The sequence below is a fragment of the Drosophila yakuba genome, chromosome 2L (genome assembly GCF_016746365.2).
Source record: "Drosophila yakuba strain Tai18E2 chromosome 2L, Prin_Dyak_Tai18E2_2.1, whole genome shotgun sequence".
NCBI classification, from domain to species: Eukaryota; Metazoa; Arthropoda; class Insecta; order Diptera; family Drosophilidae; genus Drosophila; species Drosophila yakuba.
Genome location: NC_052527.2, coordinates 1,084,320 through 1,105,092, shown reverse-complemented (window position 1 = coordinate 1,105,092; position 20,773 = coordinate 1,084,320). Strand labels below are relative to the sequence as shown.

Sequence of the window (20,773 nt, the reverse complement as noted above, 5' to 3'; positions counted from 1 at the left end):
ACCTACACTAACTCAGTGCGCCAATATTTACACAACATTGATGGACATATACAGTGTGTTTACCTACTTTGTAGGTGCTTCGGTTTCGGTGCCCGTTGTTATGCGTACAAACATACCCCTATGTATGTGCCATAGATCGGGCTATTTACTTATGTATTATTCTGCCGCTATTTATAACTGGCGTACTAATTTGTAATTTGTTTAATGATTCACTTAGCGAACTTTATGATGTGTGGGAACTGGAGTTGTAGGCCCTATCTACGCGCATTGCAATCCATTGCAGCACTTGGCTTGTTAGCTTATTGGCTTGTTGGCTTGCTGGCTTGTTGACCCAAAGCGTTAGTCGCGATAAGGTTGTTTCCGAGAAGTCCATAAAGAATATTAGCTTTGATTTGTGTTTAGCATTGCCCCGATCAATCAGCGTTACCTGTTGTGGGGGCACATAACACAAACCATTTCCATCTATTTTGGCTCTTCATCCTCCGCGAGGTGTAAACAATTTCTGGACGGGATCTTCGCCGCCTTAAGTAAACAACTAATTTCAATGGGCTATACACAAATTAATTCGCAATTTGCTGATGAGCATCTATGCCCGACTTCTGGAATTGTCTCGGTGTCTCGGCATTTTCGGGAAAAGAGATAAAAGCAGACAGTACAGCTTTAGGATTCCCAGACACTTTTCTTATCGATTACATCAAAATGCTGGTTCTTCTCGGGGCTTTAAAACCAGTTCTCATTTCTCAGTTCTCAGTGCTCAGTTCCCTCTTTGAAAAAAGGTAAAGCCGAGTGAAAACCACAATAATAATTCCCATAATTATAACAATGAACCGCACAGATACAGAAATCCGACCAAAAAAGAGATATCCAAGTGTCGCCGTCCCCAAAACAACAACAAACAAAGCGACCAAGAGGCAGTGAAGAGTAAGAGGTGGAAGTGGTGGACGCAGAAGAATCACAGTGTGGTTGCTTTGAAATACAAACTTTTGTGGTTACAAGTTTTTTCTAGACCACAGAAAAGGCTGTTTCTTCTGTCTTTCGCTCAATGGCAAAGCCAAAGAAGTTGTGGCTGCCAAAACAAAAACAGAGAACGGAAAAAATAACCAAGAAGAACCAGAGATGGATGGTATATGGATGGTTGTATGGTTGGATAGCTGGATGGCGAAGGTGTGTTGTGTTGTGTTGTGTAGGAAATGATACGGATACCAGGCGAAATAAAGTCGGAAGAAGTCTTCAGCACAACGAAAATAAAAGCTGGAACCAGTGGCGTAGGCAGTGGGGATTGGGGATTTCAGGGGTAAGATAAACAAAATGCCCTGAGTTCTTCAAATAATCGTAGCTATGAAGTTCTATATCGAGGTTTAACACACCCCCCCGTTTGAAATGTAGAGAAGCCACTGTTCGCAAAGACAGTTTCAAAGTTTTCTCAGTTTTGTCATGGTTGTTATTACTCTTCGTTCCCCGTTCTTCTCGGTTTGCGGTGGTAAAACTTTAACAACTTCTTAAGAGTTGGGGAGGGGCCCCCAAAATCAAGTTCCAGCCGAGATAACCGAACAGAACTCGCCTCCAATCATATAAATACGACAATGACGGGGCACAAACGACATTTAAATGTGCCCAAAGTTAGTTGGAAAAGTGTTTTTAGGCTGGGAAATGTGCCGTTAGTACAGTTTAAGTTCAATTAAAAGCGTCGTCGCCATTTTGCTGCCTCAACTTCAATTTCAATTATGCACCACGGGCGAAAGAGTCGCGGCAGTCAGTCAGTTTCGCTCCAGAAAGGCCCGTAAAAATGTGTCATGGCTGGCAGTTGAACTAAATTACCGCCAAGCGAAGCTAACTCGTCTCTTAGTTTTGTTCTACTCGCTAATGCACTGAGAATAATTTCAAGCGATATGTAAAGTTATAAAAACGAAGTCAAGGCAAAGTTCGTATCTTAGGTTGCAATATAAGTTGTTTAATTTAAAAAGGCTAGCCCAACTAAATTTATATTTTTGAATAACTTTCAGTGTTCTCTTAAAATACCTTAATTCTTTTACTTTCTATGTTTTCTGTGCACTCAATCACTCGACGTGTCGCACCACCTGATGATGAGTGGCTCGGCCGTAATTTGTTGGCTTCCTGCTGCCGCCTGCAACAAGCCGCTGCACATGCACCGCTTGGCTACACTCCGCTCCAGTGCCCCTTCCCCTTCTCCATCCCCTTGCCCGGAACCCAGTTCCTCCCTTTTTGTTGCACGCCCCATCGTCTGGGTTCATTGCGCCACAGGCTCGGAGCCACATCAGCCATTATCCTGCTACGTCTCACACACGAGCCAAACATTGATAAGGCAAATCCATCGTTTTTGGCGAATTAAGGTGCCACCCGGTGGCAGACACCGCCCGAGGCACCTGTCATTAGCTCCACTAATTACCGTCGACCCACTCCGTCGCTTGACCAAAGTTGAACACCTTGAACGCACGTGCCCCTGCAGATTTCCCACTATACAAGTATGTATATACATATATAGTGGCTGTATATGGATTACAGGCGTGTTGCGAAAATGGAGTTTTGTTTTATTTGATTTTGCCCGGTTTATTTAGCTTCGCTTCCCGTCCGCCCAGCCATCGCTCTTTTGTAATCCGCACGTAAACCGTTTTACTTTTCCCAGACTTTTATGCGAATTTCATAGTCGCTTGGTTGTTGCTGCTTTTACTTAATGCTTCGCACACGTCAACCTAAAAAACTGAAAACGATGAAGAAAAGCTGAGTTACAGCAACGCCAAAAGCGCGGAAAAAGGTCACACACCTCGTTTTCGGCGGCACAGTGGTGTTACTAAATATGAATTTTTGCTCAAAATAAAGAATTCCTATATTTATTTTCCTATATTATTTTATTTCAACGCACTCAAAGTTAAAGGAGTCGTACCATCCAAATTGATAAATTCAAAGATAAGGGAGCAGCAGAAATCACTGCCCCCATCACCTTTGGCTTATTCTTAACTCGTTTCCCCCTCGAGTTGTTTTGATTGTCGCTCAGCCAGGGAAGAGGATGAACCCGTCCAAAGTAGCAAGTCCAAAGTCCAGGACCAGCACCAAAACCAGAACCAGGACATCATGCGCAGGTGCGCCGCTCCCTGTCGGAATCGCATTGCGTTTAACCCTCTGCGTGCGGCCCGCTTCAATTTCAATTTTGTAAATTGAGTTTACATTTCGATTTATTGACACGAACCGACTTCGATTGCGACTTCTTTGTGCTGCTCCCTGATCTCCTCTGGCCCATTCCCTGCACTTTGACTGACATTTATTACCATTTGTGTGCCGGCTTCGGTTTCCTGGCGCTTTTGCGATTTATGCAATCGATGGAAGGAACTTTCATTGCGAAGGGAAAATGGCGTCCGAAAAGTTAAGGGAGGTTTTATGAAAAGGCGGATTGAATCAGTGGATATAACCATGCGACTCTTGTAAGCATATAATCGCAATCTTCAAAATTGTATATTCAATAGTGTTTTTTCAGTTTTGTATACTTTTTCATATACTTATACAGCAGCTGCCTGATTTTCCTCTTAGTCTTGCTCATTATTTTACGGGCGCTATTTCCTGGTAAATCCCTGCATTATCTATTATTTTTTGAGCCAAGCTTAGGCTGCAATTTGAGCAATTCCATTTAAAATCGGAATCCATCCAGAAATGTGAAATGTCATGCCATTTGAATGTGAAGTCAGGCAACGTGGCATGCAGTGAACGTGTTGCAAACAAAAACAGAAACCGAAATGCACATGCAAACACACAGCACACAAAACCCTGCCTTTCGGATCGCTCTCATCTCTCGACCACGCATCCTAGTGAAAATTTTCCACTTGAGTTTTCTTGCTTTTCCTATTTCATCCATTCTTCTTGTTTTTCTGCCCATTCATGCATGCCAAAGACTTCTTCCGTTTTGCCCAAAAAGGAAAATAAGAGCGACATGTGTTTGAGATGGAGTGTACTTTTCCTGGTGGTTGGGAAACTCATGGGGTGAGGGCGAGGATTTCTCTTAAACATAATCTCAATTTCCATTTTTCACCTGCCTAAACGGGCCCGCATCCACTTAGCCATCTTTCCCCGATTTTTACCCGATTTTCCTGTTGCCTGCTGCTGCTGCTTATCAGCAGCAATTTGTCTACTATCTGCTGGTCTGGTCTGGGCCAATTTTGCTGCCTTCTTTTCGGCATTTCCCTTGTCTTTTATCGTGATAAATGTGCGTCGAGTTGGTAAATCCGCTCAAGCCTGATTAAGTGAATTATTATGCCAGGCTCTCTGTTCCGATCGCCGTTCTCCGGGGTTCTTCGCATTCGTCATGCATGTGTAGATACACAAGAAGCAGCCACCACCGTCGACGCATCATCATCATCATCATCGTCGTCATTGTGGGCACAGTCACTATTGTAGTCGGAAAAGTCGGAAAAGAGCGCAGCCATCAAATATTGTTTATGTTTCCAACAAATAGTGCCCGCTCTTTCTAATCAGCCGAGCGAACGCTTGTTGCATTTGTACCTGCTTGACCTGCATGGTGTATCTGCATCTGTATCTGTATATGTATCTGCATCTGCCGCCCCTCCATGTGCAGTTGTATCTGCTGCTCTTGATCCATTTCCATTTCTATGCATTTTGTGCGTGCGGCTCATTACACGATGCTTGCCCCTTTTGCCTTTTCAGTACAGTGAAGCTTCAACAACTAAATCTGTTGCATTTATGTTTGGTTGAAGTTTAAAGAAGATTTTTCTCAGCAAGATCCTTGGTACTAACTCCAAGTTTCGGTTTGGATTGTTGCACCTTTATTTTTAAAGACATATTTGCGGTTTTATGTTTTACGGTGCTCACTGTACCTTTCGGCGTTTACTGCACTTTCGAGCTGCTGCTTCATTGAGCTTTGGTTGGATGCAGTCACGTCAGCAACTGCGGCGGCATAAACATTAAACATCTCGTGGATGCGAGGGGTTCAAATTAATATAACGTTCTGATTCCCTGGAAATGTGAGTACGCGCTGGCAATTGACTGCGTTGATGTGGGATAGATTATGGACTTCAATTTAATTGCGAAATTATGCCGAGATGAACATTGCATAATTATGCAGCTGACCGCGGGCCAGTGTAATTCGCAGTTAAGCTAGTTAATTGAGGAAATTTAATCACACATGGAAAATGCGTTCCCAACTAAAAATAAACCAGCGATTTAGATAGTTATGTAATGGCTGTAAGATACCCACCACACATCCGTTGCACGTAAATTAAGATCTTAATGGAAATTCTGTCGAAGTTTTCACTCTAAACAAATGTCATGGGATATCAACAAACCATAGCCAGCGAAAAATATGGTTATAGTTGAAGTCAACAAATGAAACTCTCATCATCGATGGGTGGAATTTATGGCCTCCGCGCAGGGAGAGCAACTAAAGTAAACAATCAATGGCCCAAGTTATGGTGTAATTGGCCAAGTAACTCCCACAAGTTTATTGAGGCGCATAAATATTATTTTTCGGGCATCTGCCGGCACATTAAGGCAATTTTCATGCCCCAACCGAGTTGCTATTGTGGCATGCTGGCACGTCAACTTCTCATTAAGATAAGCGCTTTTGGCTTTCGGCTTCCTGGGCTTCCTGGGCTTTCAGAATTTCAGACGTTCAGACTGCTCCTGTCGTGGGCCACCTTCTCCTGATGGATCTGCTTAAGGGGGCGAAATCAAAGTGTCCCGCCAATTCTCGCATGCAATGCGATGAATTGCATATGCATGGAGTCCTGCAGGGCACCTCCTTAGTCCTGGCACACGCCAGCTGTCCGGGAACCGAAGCAACTGCCAAGGAGCCCGGCTTCTTGTGGCCCCCTGCTGCCTTTTTGGTAATAAATTCCCGACATGCAAAGGCGAGTGCAATAAAATAGCAGCGGCTGCAATGGAACCCATTTGCCATTCCCGACTTACCCTAGATTCCTCAACTGCCACTGCCGCATTTTATTTGGCAACTTTCCAGCCGCATTTTTATGTGCTAATTTACTAGAACGACTTGCTGAACAACGAAGAACGAATAACGAATAACCGTTGTAGCTGCTGTCGGCCAACTTTCGGGCTGGCCAACTCCTACAAACCGACGCCTCGGGCACAAACAATTAAAACGACGACAACGACGACGACGCTGGCCGATAAACAAGCCAAGATAAGTCAACGCCGCCCCGACGACCACACAGGTCCGAGATGCAAGTGGCAAGTCCCTGTTGCCAGTTACCTCTTACCTCCAAGTGCGCAGCATATGCCACACATTTCGTATATTTTTTATTTTCACGTTTCTGTGTTTCTGTGTGCTACCAATAAATTTCCGAAATACCTTCTTGCCTTACCTGGCAAGAGCAATTTTTTCATTAGCGCGTTCAGCGTGGCGGAGCTCTTGTCCAGCGGGGTAGCTCATTTCTAAGTAGTCATTTCAAGTAGAGGAAAAATTAAGTGAGGGGAGGATCCTGCTAAGGGCGAGTACTGGAAACAATTGCGGCAATTGGAGAATTTCAACAACTTTTTAGGGAACCGCCTGGCGAATCTAGAGGGTCGGTCACTTGAGGCGATTGTGAGTTTATCTGACAGGAATGGTGAAGTTATTTATGTGGGTCCTTAAGGAAACAAGTAGGAGTGTGCCTTCTTAGGATGTATTTAGGAAAATAAGGGCTCGTAACCTACGAGCACTGCAACGATATTAAATGATAAGACGAAAAGTTGTTTTTATCTGAGTACCAAACCTTTCTTTAATGCTTATACTGGAGCTCGATCTCCTTTCTCCTTGCATAACCTCTTGTTTTTCGAAAGGAATCCCGCCTCGATGGACTTTCGTTTCCCAGTGCCAAGTGTAGAAGACGAGGAATTCCTGTGTGCAACGATCGCCAAGCTGTTGTTATTGCTGGCCTTTTAGAATTGCATTTTTATTGTCTGCCACTTTGTTGTTACCAATGTTGGCGAGTGGCCTGGACGCCTTCCACTTCTTGATCTTGTTCCTCCGGTGCGGTGCGGTGCTATTGCTGTTGCTGTTGCTGTTTTTGTATAAATAAACCATATGGTTAAAAGCGTAGCAGAATAATTCTACGAGCTGTCTGCCTTTTTCTTACTTGGCTGCCCATCGTCAACGCTTCTTGTCTCTCCTGCTCTGGGTTTTTAGATTTTTTTTTGTTTTGCAGAACTCGGCCTGGTGGTTATACCTTCCTCTAACTGTGTTGTGTTGGCCGGGATGATGGAGTTCTGCTTGAGTGCGTTTGTAAATGTTTTATCAAAATGTCTTGTGCCGTTCGCCCTCTCTTTCTGGCTTTGTGTTACATTTATACGAACCTCGCATCGCACGATCATTAACCGCAAAACATTATTGTGGCATGTTCGCTCGCTGGTTCTTTCTCTGCTGCTGCTCCTTCGTACACACAGAAAAATAGGTCTGCTGTCCAGGTCATTTTGAAACAGATTTCTGAAGTATATATGTGAAATGATTCATCCAACTACACATTTAGTGCTGAGGATCTTTGTTGTCTATCTACATATGCAAAGACAGAAGCAGCATTGAAGTAGGTTCTGGTTTCTCACCGTGTTTGTGCCACCTTGTCCCACCTTGGCTCACCTTTCCTTTCCTTTTCCCCTCTTGATTTTGTTGTTTGTTCAGCTTCGCTTGGCGATTTTCTCGGAACTGGGGCCGCAAAATATGTTGCACCACGCCAAACGCTGAAATTGCAGGGCCTAAATCGTCTTTGTCGTCCAAATCTCTGGCCCCCATTCCACGTAAATCTTGTGGTGACCCCTCCAGTGGCGCCAACTGGGAGGTGGCTGTGTCACACAGAATATATAGACGGCTGTTTAGATGTTGTTGCCAAGTCGACGACTTCCCAGACAGCCAGCAGACACAAAAAAGGGCAGCATCAATGAAAGCGACGCCGGCAAAAGCACGCACACAGCTATTGATAGCTGTTCGGATACAGATTACAGATACACATACATCCATAGATACATCGCACATGCATAGCTATAGATGCATAGATATATCCGTGTGCTGTCGGCTCCCTCTGATTTCCCATTTTGTTGTTTTTCTCCAAGCGCTCTCTCAAATCGATCGATTTCATGCGCTGCGACAAGCCGTAAATCACACGCCACACCGACCGACCAACCGACCGCCTGCAGATACAAATACTATGTATCTGAGGGCCTTTTCCATCCGACTTCAAAGTTTTTCGCTTCGTTTCAATTCGATTTCAGGGCGCGTTATTTACGCACTGCAAATCAAAGACGGAGCTAGCTAATTACTGAATTAAAAGCCCATTAAACGCGTCCATAAACTTGAAGTTTCTTTCAGAGCTGTGAAAATGCATCTTAATTGTTCGAAATCTTGAAAATCGCTTGGCAGAAAGTGTGTAGAATAGGATTAAAAATGCCGATAGGTGTGGGAAAAACTCAAGTAATCAAGCACTAAAACAAAAAATCGAAAAATCGAATTCTTTTGGTAATGGAATTATTTTAAACAACTTTAAGTGGCTAATAACACGCTTGGAATCGATTAAATGGACTTGGCTGCTCTCTTAGAGATTTAATGGCCTCCATTCTGCCCACTGCAATTGCAACCTGCTGCAGATGCCCGACCTATCTCTCATATGGACCCATTTAAGCCTGATGCATTCCAGGAACTATATCGTTTAACGAACGACGGCTGGGAAGAGTATCATTAAATGCGAGCATCCAACAGCAGGCCATTTAATCACGGGCCTCGAAGACCCGGCTTCGCTGCTGGGATATGTTTCAATAAATTCCAGCAAATCAAAACACACAAAACATATTCCGCTCTCGAGGGAGCATCGCGGGGCTAAGAACGGGGATCCCAAGAACCGAGAGCTGGGCGCACGCGTAATGGATAATGAATGCGAATGCGAATGCGCGAATGCCTCGCGGCGGCATCCACATAAGTCAATGCAACCCAAGCTCGACTCTGCTCCTGCTGGTCAGCAAGTCGATCCGATTCCTACTCTGATTCTTATTCTTATTCCGAGTCTGCTGGCTGGATGGCAGCCTTGCCCTTAGCATAAAGGAGCTTTACGAGCCAGGGCAAAAAATACTATAAGGTCCAAAGCAGGAGATGTTATGCGTTATGAAGCAAAAACCCAGAAGAGGCATTACATGAATGGAACGGAATCAGTTCTGAAGAGGTGATCAGATACTCTATTTTCATTGAAAAGATTGAAACAAGCTTATTAGGATACGCTCTATCATATGATATGATATCATAGTCCATTAGTTCATTTGAATATGATATGATGCACTTATACCAAATGCCATTTTCTGGTTTCGATATTATATTATTGAGAGCATAGATTGGAGAACCCTGTTCTTAGGAACACCTCTATTGCCAGGAATGAACCACACTGCAATCCCTGCCTGTTGCCTGTTCCATTACAAATCTCTCGTTAATTTGTGCATACCTTTTTTTTGGGCGGCAGGGAAAGAATGAATAAGAGCCGGAGCAGCAACAGCCGCCGAGCATTGGAAAAACATCTGCTGTTTCCACTGCCAGTTGATGAACTCGATTCCACTCGCACAGGTTGCCGTCTCACTCGCTCCCGCTTGAGCCGAGCATGGCTTCTCTCGTTCGCGCGTCTGTTGCGCATGCGCACAAGTACACGGCATTACACCCATACAGCCGAGGTCACTCCATTAGGAGCGACCGTGACTTGCTTAGATATATATACATTTTTTGAGAGATAGGTTCTTAATAATAGGGTATTAAACTTTATAAATCAAGGGATCAGGAACAAAATCCTAACAGGAGCCATCAACTTAAGGTGTAGTATTCGGAGTCTTAGGTAATATTCCTTCAGGTCCTTTGATCATGGAATGATTTTCTTGATTTGACTAATTCGATTTTGAGTTAGTTATAGTTATATCTAGTACGCAGAATTGTGCTGTAGCTACCCACTTCGGCATACAAAACGGCTGGTACTTCCACTGAGGCCTCCGCCTCCTTGGAGGCCCTCCTGCTCCGCTCGATCGCCGCTCTTCCCCTCCTCGGCCGTCTTCATCTCCGTCTTCAATGCTTTTCCATTTATAATTCTCATGCCTCGCTGCAATGCATTTTCACCCCTCCGGAGCCAGCTCTTCAGTTCTTCAGCTCTTCGGCTCGCCAGTTCGTTCGACTGCTCTCGTTCTGTGTCTTTTTTTAATTTGGTTCACAAAATACCTCGCGTTGTTGTTGAAATTCTTTGGCAATCAACCGCTCTCGCTCCCTCTCGCTCTGCGCCCGGCCGCCCGTCCCTTTCGCACCCGGCTTTGTCTGGCAGTCGCTCGATTTTTGACAGGTGGTGGAGTTTTGTATTCAATTTCTTCGGGCCTCCGTCTTGGAGCGACTTTTGCTCTTGGGTTCGGGTTTGGGTTTGGGTTTGAATTTGAGTCTGAGTCTGAGTCTGAGTTTTTCGGTTTTTTTGGACGTATTCTTGCCTATTCATAAAAATGGGAATAAGTTCAGACGGCAGCAGGAGCAAAGGAGCAGACAAAAGATTGCCAGACATATGGAGAGCTGGCTGTAAGGATGCTGGGATGGGGATGATCATGATCATGATGATGATGATGATGATGGTGCCTCAGTTCAATGCACCTTATGAAATTAGTTTTCGATTTGGCACTAATTGGATTCTTCTCTTTGGCTCTTCTCTTCCAGGATGCGGCTGTAGAAGTGGACTTGCAACCAGGAGGCACACGAGATCGAAGGAACCCACACAGGAGTCATGTCGCAGCAAGTGTTCTCGGCGCATCCAGCGCTGGCGGTGGAGCAGCTGCAGCAGGCGGAGCAGGAGGAGCACAACACCAGTAGTAATCATCACCAGCAGAGATCGACGACACAGAGCCGCCGGCATGCGAAGGCCGCGCCCAAGAAGTTTACGCTGAGCAGAAGCTGCGCCGGCGGAGGATCTGGAACCCTGAGCGGAGTCCACCAGCAAGTCACGCCCAGTCCATCAAACCCCGCCATCAGTCCGGAGTCCAGGAAAACCCTGCCCGTGCGAACAAACTACGCGGCGGTAGACGACGACGATGACATCGAGTGCGAGGATGTGGACGAGGTAAACTTTGGCCAGCAGGAGAAGGAGACGGAGCGGGAGACCCGGCAACCAACCAAAGAGTGTGGCACCGATGAGACGGATCATGTGCAGCAGCGCCACAAACACACAAACGCATCGACGACCTCGGCGACGGCGGCGAGCAGGCACCACCACCAGGACGGAGGAGGAGGTGACCAGAGCGATCTGAGCAGCGTGATCAGCTCGCCGTCGGTCAGCACAGTGTCCTCGCCCCTCTCCACGCCCACCCGGCTGCCACAGGTGCTGCAGCAGCAGCTACACTGCTGCCAGAAGTCCACGGGCATGGAGTCCCGGGCGAGAACCTCTCCGCAACAGATCCAGCATCCGCACAGACAGCACCACCAGCACCAGCAGCAGCACCATCATCACCACCACCATCACCACCTCACGGCAGCGGGTTGTGCGGGCGGAGGAGGTGGTGGCTCCGGAGGATCGGGATCCTGCAAGGCGAAGAAGCTCGATCCCCGGCTGAATCCCTCGCCCTATCGCCAGCTATTGCCCATCGCCCTGTGCCTGCTCTCCTTCGCGACAGTCTTTGCCACATTAATAGTTTACATGGACACGACAGGTGAGTGCTCTTCTATATCCACTGTATCCTCTATCCTGTCCAGTGTTTACTTATTAAAATTTGATATCTCTGGCATATGTCATCTGTTTTTTGTGCCCGTTCGGTTCCTTGCCCGAAACACAAACGCAAACACAATTTTTTCCACCGGATGTAGGCTGTGTTTGCCTTTGCTGCAGATCCGTTCCGTTCCGTTCCCTTTCCTTTATTTTTTTCTTTTTTGTTCCTGAAAGGTTGTCCTTTCCCGGTAATGGGCACACTTTCGAGATTAGTTTACGCGTCATCTAAGCTGGCCGGCCAGCAGCGCATCTTTTGTCATAGATCGCTGGCTTTATGTATGTATATAGGGTCTGCATTTTTTCGTTTGCCAATATCTTTTTGGCGTGGGCGTGTTTGCTGCGTTGGCTGGCGCAGTGGCGCTTCCTGTCAGCAATCGCTTGGCAACAGGCAACATCGCAGCTGTCGCTGCTGTTTCTGTTTGTGTTGCGTTGCGTTGTGCAGTGCTGTGTTGTCATTGCCCCAAAACGTTGCCATCGATGAGGCAGCCCAGACACGTGCTGCAAGCACCGATAGCTCCACCGTTTCAAAAGCAGCCGCTCCAACGTCGGAGGAATATCTAATAGTCTTGTTTGGCTACAAATGCGGAGTCATTGTGGCTGGTCGACTAACTAGAAGAGTTTAAATAGCTGTTTAGCAACAAGAGGCAAATTATGGCGGGCTCTCCTTTAGAATTACAATGAAAGTCGTTATGAAAACTCTGTAAGTCACTTCTAAGCCTAAACGGAAAGTATTCATAACAAAGATATCTGCACCTAAGTGATCAAATAAAAAACCCAATCTTATCAAGTTTCTTGGAAGTTGACTATGTCTGCCCATATGGAAATTCACATTCCTCAGGTATTAATAAACTTTACAGATGCAGTCGATAAGGGAATGAGTACGATAAGACAGCGGTTGATTGCCAGAACCTCAGGGTTGTGAGCTCAAAGCCTTCCCTTGAATGATCCGCATCGTAGACCTTGTGACCTATCTGGATCCGGAGATGACGCATCCCCAACTAGCTTAGTTAGCTTGGCCATCCATCTATCTGCATTATAGTACGGATCGCGGACAGCCGTCGGATGGGGCAATTTCTTTTAATTCGCTGAAATATTTTGTTGTCGCCGAGACCGAATTACAGCCCGTCAAACGGAGAAGGCCTGTGTACATTTTCGTCGCGATCTCGTCTCTGGACTAGTACGAAAGTGCAGAATAAATTTGCTTAATTTGGGTTGGCTTTTTCGCATTTGTGGCGACTGGCGCTCAATGAAAGCGGAAAGCATTTTACAAGCGAAATTGTTTTGCATATGATGTGAGCTCGCCACATCGTCGACGGATCGCCAGCAGTGGCGCCGGAGTATCATTGAGTGATTCATGTGGCCCGCGAGTGACTAAGGGCTACTAAGTGTAAACACCCAGACCATACCATGCCATACCATACCAGACCAGACCAGACCCAAAAAATCAATGTCAGTCCATTGTTGTTGCAGCTGGGGAAGTCAACATCCACACTTCTTTAAAGGCATTTTAAAATTCCACTCGGGTGTTGGCAATTTTCGCTTTGACGTTGACGTTCTGCCTCCTCGACTCCCTTGGCTTCCTTTGGGCCAAAGACTTCTTCCGTAGCGCCAACTTCTTGCCATCTTCCGCTTATTCGATTAAAGTGTGTAAATGTTATGCAAATACTTTGTGAATTCAATTTTATAAAGCGTTTATTTCCAGCTGATCGAATATATTTGCATTTGCATTTGTGCTAATGGAAATGGAATAACCAAAGTTCTTGGGATTAGTCACTTCTGCTTGCCAGTTGTAATCGCTGATGGATTTAGCGGATTTAAATAAATACACTTTTATACAGAACTAGAATCTAGAGAATCTTTAAATGGTACTATCGAGTTTCCTATAAATAGGTTTATTAAATGTCAAAATTATTATGGATTCCATGCCTTGACTTCTCCACTTTTCCCTTTTTGTTTATTGCCATTAAAAACCGTATAAATCGAAACGATGATTGCAGCTGATTTTTTGCTATAAATTTGTAATTTCATGCACTCAGTTAAGTGCTCAAGGGGTTATAATTCAACAACTTATTGACTGCAATATCCGACTCTTTTGTTTTTCGTCGCCACGTCGACTAGACGGAATGGGCTTCTCTGGGTTGGATGCCACTGGTTTGGACGGGGACGAAGGTCCGATATCTCCAAGTTTCCACTTGGGCGTGTCACTTGTCGACTGACTTCGCTGCTGGACAGACCCAGTTTTATGGCTCATTGATGGCTCTATTAGGTTTATACGAGCGAACGGATTCATAAACAGAAATAAACATAAATTAGGCATTCCTTCTTCGGCCCATTCTGCTGCCCCAACTTCGTCTTATTCCACTTACAAAAGCGGTGTGGATATAAATTGAACACGTTCCGTGCGGAGCCACAAAGGTTGAGGTTGAAAAGTGGAAGCTTTGTGCCGCTCGAATCGAAATTTCTTCGAATCATGCACTTGACAGACCAAAGCGAACCGAACTGAAATGCGCTTATTAAAGTGACAAATTTCGGAATGGAATGCGAGCTCCCCCACTCCACTCGCCCCGAAATTCCCGAGAGCTGGTAAACCTCTGACCATGACTTTCCAGAACCAAACTACAAAACTACAAAACTACCAAATACCAAATGCCAACTCTCACAATCATTTTTTCTGCTTGCCTACGCTCTTCTTGTTACAAATTCAGCCTCGGCCGCTTTTTGATTCCACTTCTTCAGCTCTTTGGTTCTTCAGTTCTTCCGTACTTCCCATGACCACAATATAATGGTGTTGATGATGGTCCCCCACAATCCAATCCAATCCCAATCCCTAGACTCGTTGTAGCAGTCACGTTCCAGTCACGTTGATTGTTACAATGACCGAAGCACTTCCCAGTTTTCCTCTGGGGAGAGATTCGGAATCGGAAATTGCATTTGAAGTTTGGCGGCATTTTGAAATCGGTGTATGCTGATCCCTCTCTGGGAAACCATGGTTTGGATATAGGTAATTAAGGAATGTATCAAAAACTATTAAGGGCAGTGGCCAAATAACTATAATTAGCAGGTTTATCCACTCGGAAAGTTGGTCAATAACAACATTAGTTAGATAGTAAGTTAATTAAAGCGGCTTGCAACCATCTCTGATTTTATTTGAAAGCTTTGTTAATTTATATATGCTGGCAAACTATTACTTATTACCATATCTATAGAGCGAGGTTAGCGAACTCCCATCTCTCTGCTCGTATTTGCCATTTGAATGTTTAACGATCATTTGCTACTCTGGCCAAATCGGTTTTAATAGCTGTTTCGATTTCAGAACTGGTTCCCCCTAAAGTACCAGCTTGTTACCATTTCTATTCACTGCCAAACGCATGGCTAAGTCCAATAATGTCTGAGTTCCTCTCTAATATCCGCCACCCAATTTCGTGTGCTTCATCCGAGGATTGCATTGACTTGTGCCATAATCCGAACATAGCCTACTTATCGACGCCGTGTGATTACTTTACTCAGTCATCGATTAGCTGGCGATTGGCTGGCTTTCACTGTTCCGCCGCTCACTTTCGACTGATTGGCAACTGGCAACTGGTGACTGACTACTGAAGCCATCTTCACACGCCATGCCGCCGCGCCTCTGCGACGTTGCCGCGCTTCACTTGTTGTTGCTGTAGTTGTTGACATGGCTCGTGACTCCCAAAGGGGGAGTGCGCAGGTGGTAGTAGTAACCAGTAACCAGGTGCAGTGTCATTAGCCTCACCTTTGACAGCAATCGGTACGGTAACCGAAAAAGAGAAGACGACCCTAACAAGTGCCGTACCTCAAAGCGTATTAGCCCATTTGTGGAAACTATGTTTATTGCTCCGATAGCGAGGAAGTAGAATTGTGAATTGGGCAATAACACATAATGCCATTGCAATACCCACACTAGTTTTTTACTGTGCATACCGAGCGTTGGAGAACACGCCCCCAAAGGTCAGAGCATTAATCATGTTAGGAAGGCATTATCTTCACACTTGCGGTGATTACACGATGTCGTCGTCACTGTCGTCTGGCCTTCGCTGGTGACAATTTGCAAATTGCAACTTTAATTGAAATTTACAACTTGAACTCCAACCACTAATGACTTAATTCCCGTTAGGCACGCAGCGCGTTTGTAGGGGGGGTTCAGAATGGAAAGGGAGGGGAGGGTTCTTGACAAATCCCCTATTAGTCTGGCTGCTCCTTAAGTACTTTGTACTTAAGACTTTGATCCTACATCTGATAGTTTTCCTTGCTAGTTTGGATACCACATCGTTTTAAGAACGACAGTTTATTTATTATAACAAAGTATAAGCTGTTAAGCTTCCACTATCAACTAGATACTGCACTGGTTTCTTCGAGTGTACTAGCAACCTCCCCTGCTAGCCACCGGATGTCATTCTGGGCCCTCCTCCCACCGACTTCGTTTGTCTTGTGATTCATAATTTTCGTATGCAGTTGCCAACATTGTTGCATGGCCCCCAGCCCGGGAAAATCCACCCCCGCAGAGGCGTCGCTGTCGTCGTCTGGACTGGACTGCGGTGGTGCTAGTGGTTCGTTCGGCGGAGATGATCAGCTTCGTCAAAAGCGCAGCGAGTGCTCAATTTGAAAAGCAAAGCTCAAATGGCATTATCACAGCATGCGCCACGGCGACTCACGATGACTATAGGAACCACTTCTTATGTGGCACTTACTCCTCCCTTCCATCATTCCATCATTCCATTGAGCCACCACCCGCATGTGGGTCTCGGGTTTTGCAACCCTCCTTCTGGCATTGTGGCATTCTGGCATTCTGGCGTTCTGGCATTGCAATTGCGCCGTTTCTTAGGCGTCGTGTGGGTTCTCCTTGGGAAAGTGCCCACTGCGATAAGGTTAATAAGAAGAACAACAACAGCGGGGGCTGAACAACTGGCCTCGTGTCTGCTTTATCGGGATTTCGCCGAGAGATATTTCAATCAGGGTTGATTAATGGCCAAGGGGAGCGTTTAACGCATTAAAACGGGGTCATTTACTATGCCAAAGGTTTCTCGACACGTCTCAATGGGGTCATATATCATATACATATCATATAGAGTGCCACGTTGCCATAAATCAGCCTGAATTGCTGGTCAACACCTATTTCTTCTTCGTTTTCATTTGGTTGAAATAGAATTAAATATTTTATTTCATTTTAGTTTGTTGAGTGCTGGCTGAGGCTCTTTTTGATTCGCACTTTTCCTCTGTTTTTCCACCCACTTAATGCATTTCACACCTGATCACGTGATGTGGAAGTTTGCCCCGCATTGCATTGGCCTTTTCCATTTCGCCACAGTTAAATGCGCTTCGCAGGCGGTGATTAAGATCCGACCCACATAGATTAGGCCCACTTGGGCCTATTTGCTAAATAAATCAGCGCTTGCGTTGCCTGTTCTGTTACCACATGCAAGACATCGTGTAACATGGGAACATGGAAACAGGCCATTTTGAATAGCGCCGAACGAGCAATTACAAGCCAGACAACAACCAGAAATCGCAGCACAAATCAATAGCTCAAGCGAACCGAACTACTAGGCAATGGCAATAGGACATGCGGATCCCAGGGCGGGCACGCCATTCCAGATCCCGGATTCGGGCCGTGGATATATTACACAACAAGGGTAACGTTGCCCGACGACAGCCGCGACGCAGTGCCCCCAAAAAAACAGAGGCGAAACAAACTGCGGCGATAAAGTTTTTGGTCCTTTTATGGACATGCACTGTAAACAAATATGGTGGGGTTTTTGGGCGTTCATCTGCACTGTAAAGTTCAATGGTAATAGGCAAATCAACTTTACCTAATAGCTTAGTAACAGCTTGTTGTTAGCTATCAAATATTAAATTCTCCGATGAGTGTATATTGTTTGTAATAAACTTTTACCCGCAATTGAAAATGCACAAAAGTTGTGGGTTTCAACTGGGCCTCCCTGCCTTTCTCCCTGCTTTTATTTGCCTTCCCCGGCCGCCGGCCGCCTTTGTTGAATTATTGAATAGGGCGTGCACTACTGGCAGCAAGTCCGTCTTGTGCACTACCCCTGAATCGGAATGAGTGTCCCTGCCTGTGTGTGTGTGTGTGTGTGAACCCCTGAATAATCTGAATAAGCCGCCGCCTGAGGACGACCAGGGAACTTCAAGTTTGCCGCCGCTTAACCGCAATTAAACGTTGCTCCTCGGCTCCTGGCTCATGGAGTCCTCCACTCCACTCGTTCTGCGTAATGTTGTCCCGTCCGCCGCCATTGAATATAATTTTCGGGACCGGCCTGCCCCGTCATTTGTCTTGCCACCGCCACTGCCACCCTTGTGCAAATTAGAAATGTCAGCTTTTGACACCGAAATTGCTGCGCCCGAGGGCAGATTTCATTCCATTCTTTCAGTCGCTTTAATTTTCGACTTTTATACATCGGATTTACATGTGTTCGCATTTAACGGTTCCAGCGGCTTTTATTGCACATCTGTCGGCGGATAGGATCGTTTTTGGGATATTGTATGCTGGTAGACAAACGATCGGATAATTCATTCGACTTCTAATCGTTTTGGGCAACGCGAGACCAGACCTTACATCCATTGGCTCGGCTATCAGATTTCCACGACTAATGGCCGCATCAAAGTTTCCCCCACTGTACCGGGGGCACTACTTTCCCTACCAAGATCGGCTTTTGGTGTTAATTAGTGCGAGTTTTCACTTGGCCTTCGGGCCCGCGGCTGGGAAATTACTGAGAAATGTCCCCTCCGTTTTGGCCAAATTATAGTGGCTCGTCTAAATGGCCGGCAACCGTTTTTGCCTCACTTTTGCTGGCCGTCTATCTGCTGGTATATGCATTATAATAAACTTTATGGCCATTTTGTGACCGAAACATAAAAGTTTTCGCCTCAAAATTTGCATGGCACATTTGCGCTGAATGGGCAACGACCAAAAAAAAATATATACAATATATATTTGTTTAACGACTTGGTTTTGGGTGAGGCGGCCATAACGATGCGAATTCGTCTGACGAACCGGAGCGGGAAATAATGACGTACAAGTAGCCGAAATCAGCAATCCGAAATCTGAAATCCGAAATGAAAGATCGATTGACAAGATTTTTGCCACGCTTTCCGCCCACGGCGCATTTCTATTTGTCAGATTTATTTAGATCAACTGGCTCATAATTTAAATGTGTTAAGGTTCTGGGAAATTTATTCGGAGCAAGAGTGGCATGTTTTTCATATTAACTAGGCATTTGCACACTTTAATTCTTTAATTCTATAATTACTTACTTTTTCGAACTTTAAACACTTGGCATTAGAATTGGTAGCCTTTCACAGTCATTCCCTATCAGGCCTTGGCCTTTTGGGAACCTTTACAGCTCATGTGGGAGGGCTTGAGGCACTTGTAAGCTGCCACAAAATGCTGCAAGCGCATTTGATATATTTTAATTCCTTTGGCTTTTACGATTTGTTTCGCCTGGTCAGCTGGCCAGTTGAAACGAAACAAAAAGTGGAAATTGGCACAAGGAAAGTGTGAAAAGCAAATAAAACCCAAGTGTGTCTGAATGTACCTTCATAATATGGCTGAGTATGTGTGCGGAGTGTGGCAACTAAAGCCAAAGTACGGCAAATCGCTGGCTTTTTGCTGCTAAGGTTTATGGACAGGTTGGGCCGGCTGGTTGGGCTGACATGAGTCAAATGGTCGGCGCTGCCCGGGGGAAAATCGGTTGGGGGAGGAGGGAGGGGATGATGGGGTCATGTGCTAAATATCAGAGGCCGTGCGCTCATTATACTTTATGGGCTGCCACCGGCAAAAAGCCGATGGCTAGTGGAGCCGCTTTCAAGGCGAGGTCATCGGTGCTGCCAAGTGGCTGTTTCCTTCCCTCGACCTTCAATGGGGTCTCCTGCTGCTCCATCTTCCAACTTTGCGAACACAATTTATGTCAAACTAACATGGCATATTACCAAAAACTCATTCCGTTTAAAGTACAAAGTTTATTTCTCCTTCTAACTTAATAAAGATTGTGGTCGAATAGTGTATATGCAAGAATAGTGCTTACCTGAGTTGAGCTGAGCTGCCCTTCTTTTGCAGCGCACCCATTTGGCAATGCAAATGTGGTCAATGCGCTCCAATTGGCAGCGAAGCGTGGCAGAGTTTGAGCCACACACGCCATGCGTCCAGTGGTGCAACAACTTTTAATTAAAACCAATTACTGCCTCACGGCTCCAAAACCATCTCGCAACTGATCTTTGGATTTCATTTTCCTCCTGCAGAGATTCGCCATCAGCAGTTTCGGCTGAACATGTCGCGCGACTACGAGCTGAATGGCGTTGCGCAAGACGATCCCGCACTAATTGATTTCCTGCGCCAGATCCACATGGGCAAGTACCTGGGCAAGGCGTCGCCCAAGGTCGCAGCCGCGGCAGCAGTGGGCGTGGGTCCGCCGCCCCACTCCCCGCGCCTCGCCACCGCCGGCACGGCATTCGGTAGTGGCAACAGCAGCGGCAGTGGAGCCGATCAACTGGCCCACTACGTGGCCGATCTGGTGGGCGGGAAGATGAACGGAGCGGTGATCCAGTCGCTGAGCGGTCCGCTCGCCCATCTGATCACGGCGCCCTGGCTGAGTGAGCAGCTCAACTGGATGGGCGTGCTGGTGGAGCCGGAGCCGCGCTGGTACTTCACGTTGCGCAAGCAGAATGCCCAGCGGGCGCGCATGCAGGTGGTGCACGCCTGTGTTTCGCCCAATACCTATCCCAAAGAGGTGAGTACTAGTGGCTTGGGATGCGTATCTCTCGCAGAACGGTGATTAATGCTTTTCTCCCTTTCCCCGCAGATTACCATACACAACGAGGATGTGCGCATCAATAGTCTGCACGACGAGGAGACCTCGTGGTTCAACTCGCGTGTCAAATGCTTTCCGCTCTACACAATCATGCTGGCATGTGAGCGCACCGAATACGATCTGCTCAGCCTGGGCGTACAGGGGCATGAGCTGGAGGTGAGTGACCCAATAACTTAGCACACTATCTTTAGACACTTTCGCTAAACGATTCACTTTTCGCTTGCA

The 20,773-nt window shown here is 46.1% G+C and overlaps 1 protein-coding gene and 1 long non-coding RNA gene across 2 annotated transcripts in view; both read left to right on the top strand.

The window, feature by feature from the left end:
• Window positions 1-20,773, top strand: part of LOC6526376 (protein Star) — a 28,820-nt gene that overhangs the window by 5,411 nt on the left and 2,636 nt on the right. Inside the window, exons 2-4 of the mRNA XM_002087459.4 lie at window positions 10,670-11,655; window positions 19,980-20,467; window positions 20,540-20,704. Coding sequence (XP_002087495.1) covers window positions 10,737-11,655; window positions 19,980-20,467; window positions 20,540-20,704 — 1,572 coding nt within the window. The 5' untranslated portion in view covers window positions 10,670-10,736. The remainder of the gene's footprint in view (window positions 1-10,669; window positions 11,656-19,979; window positions 20,468-20,539; window positions 20,705-20,773) is intronic.
• LOC120320845 lies at window positions 11,669-13,696 on the top strand. Its single transcript, XR_005560430.1, has 2 exons — window positions 11,669-13,354; window positions 13,414-13,696. It is a non-coding gene; the product is annotated as an uncharacterized LOC120320845 (long non-coding RNA).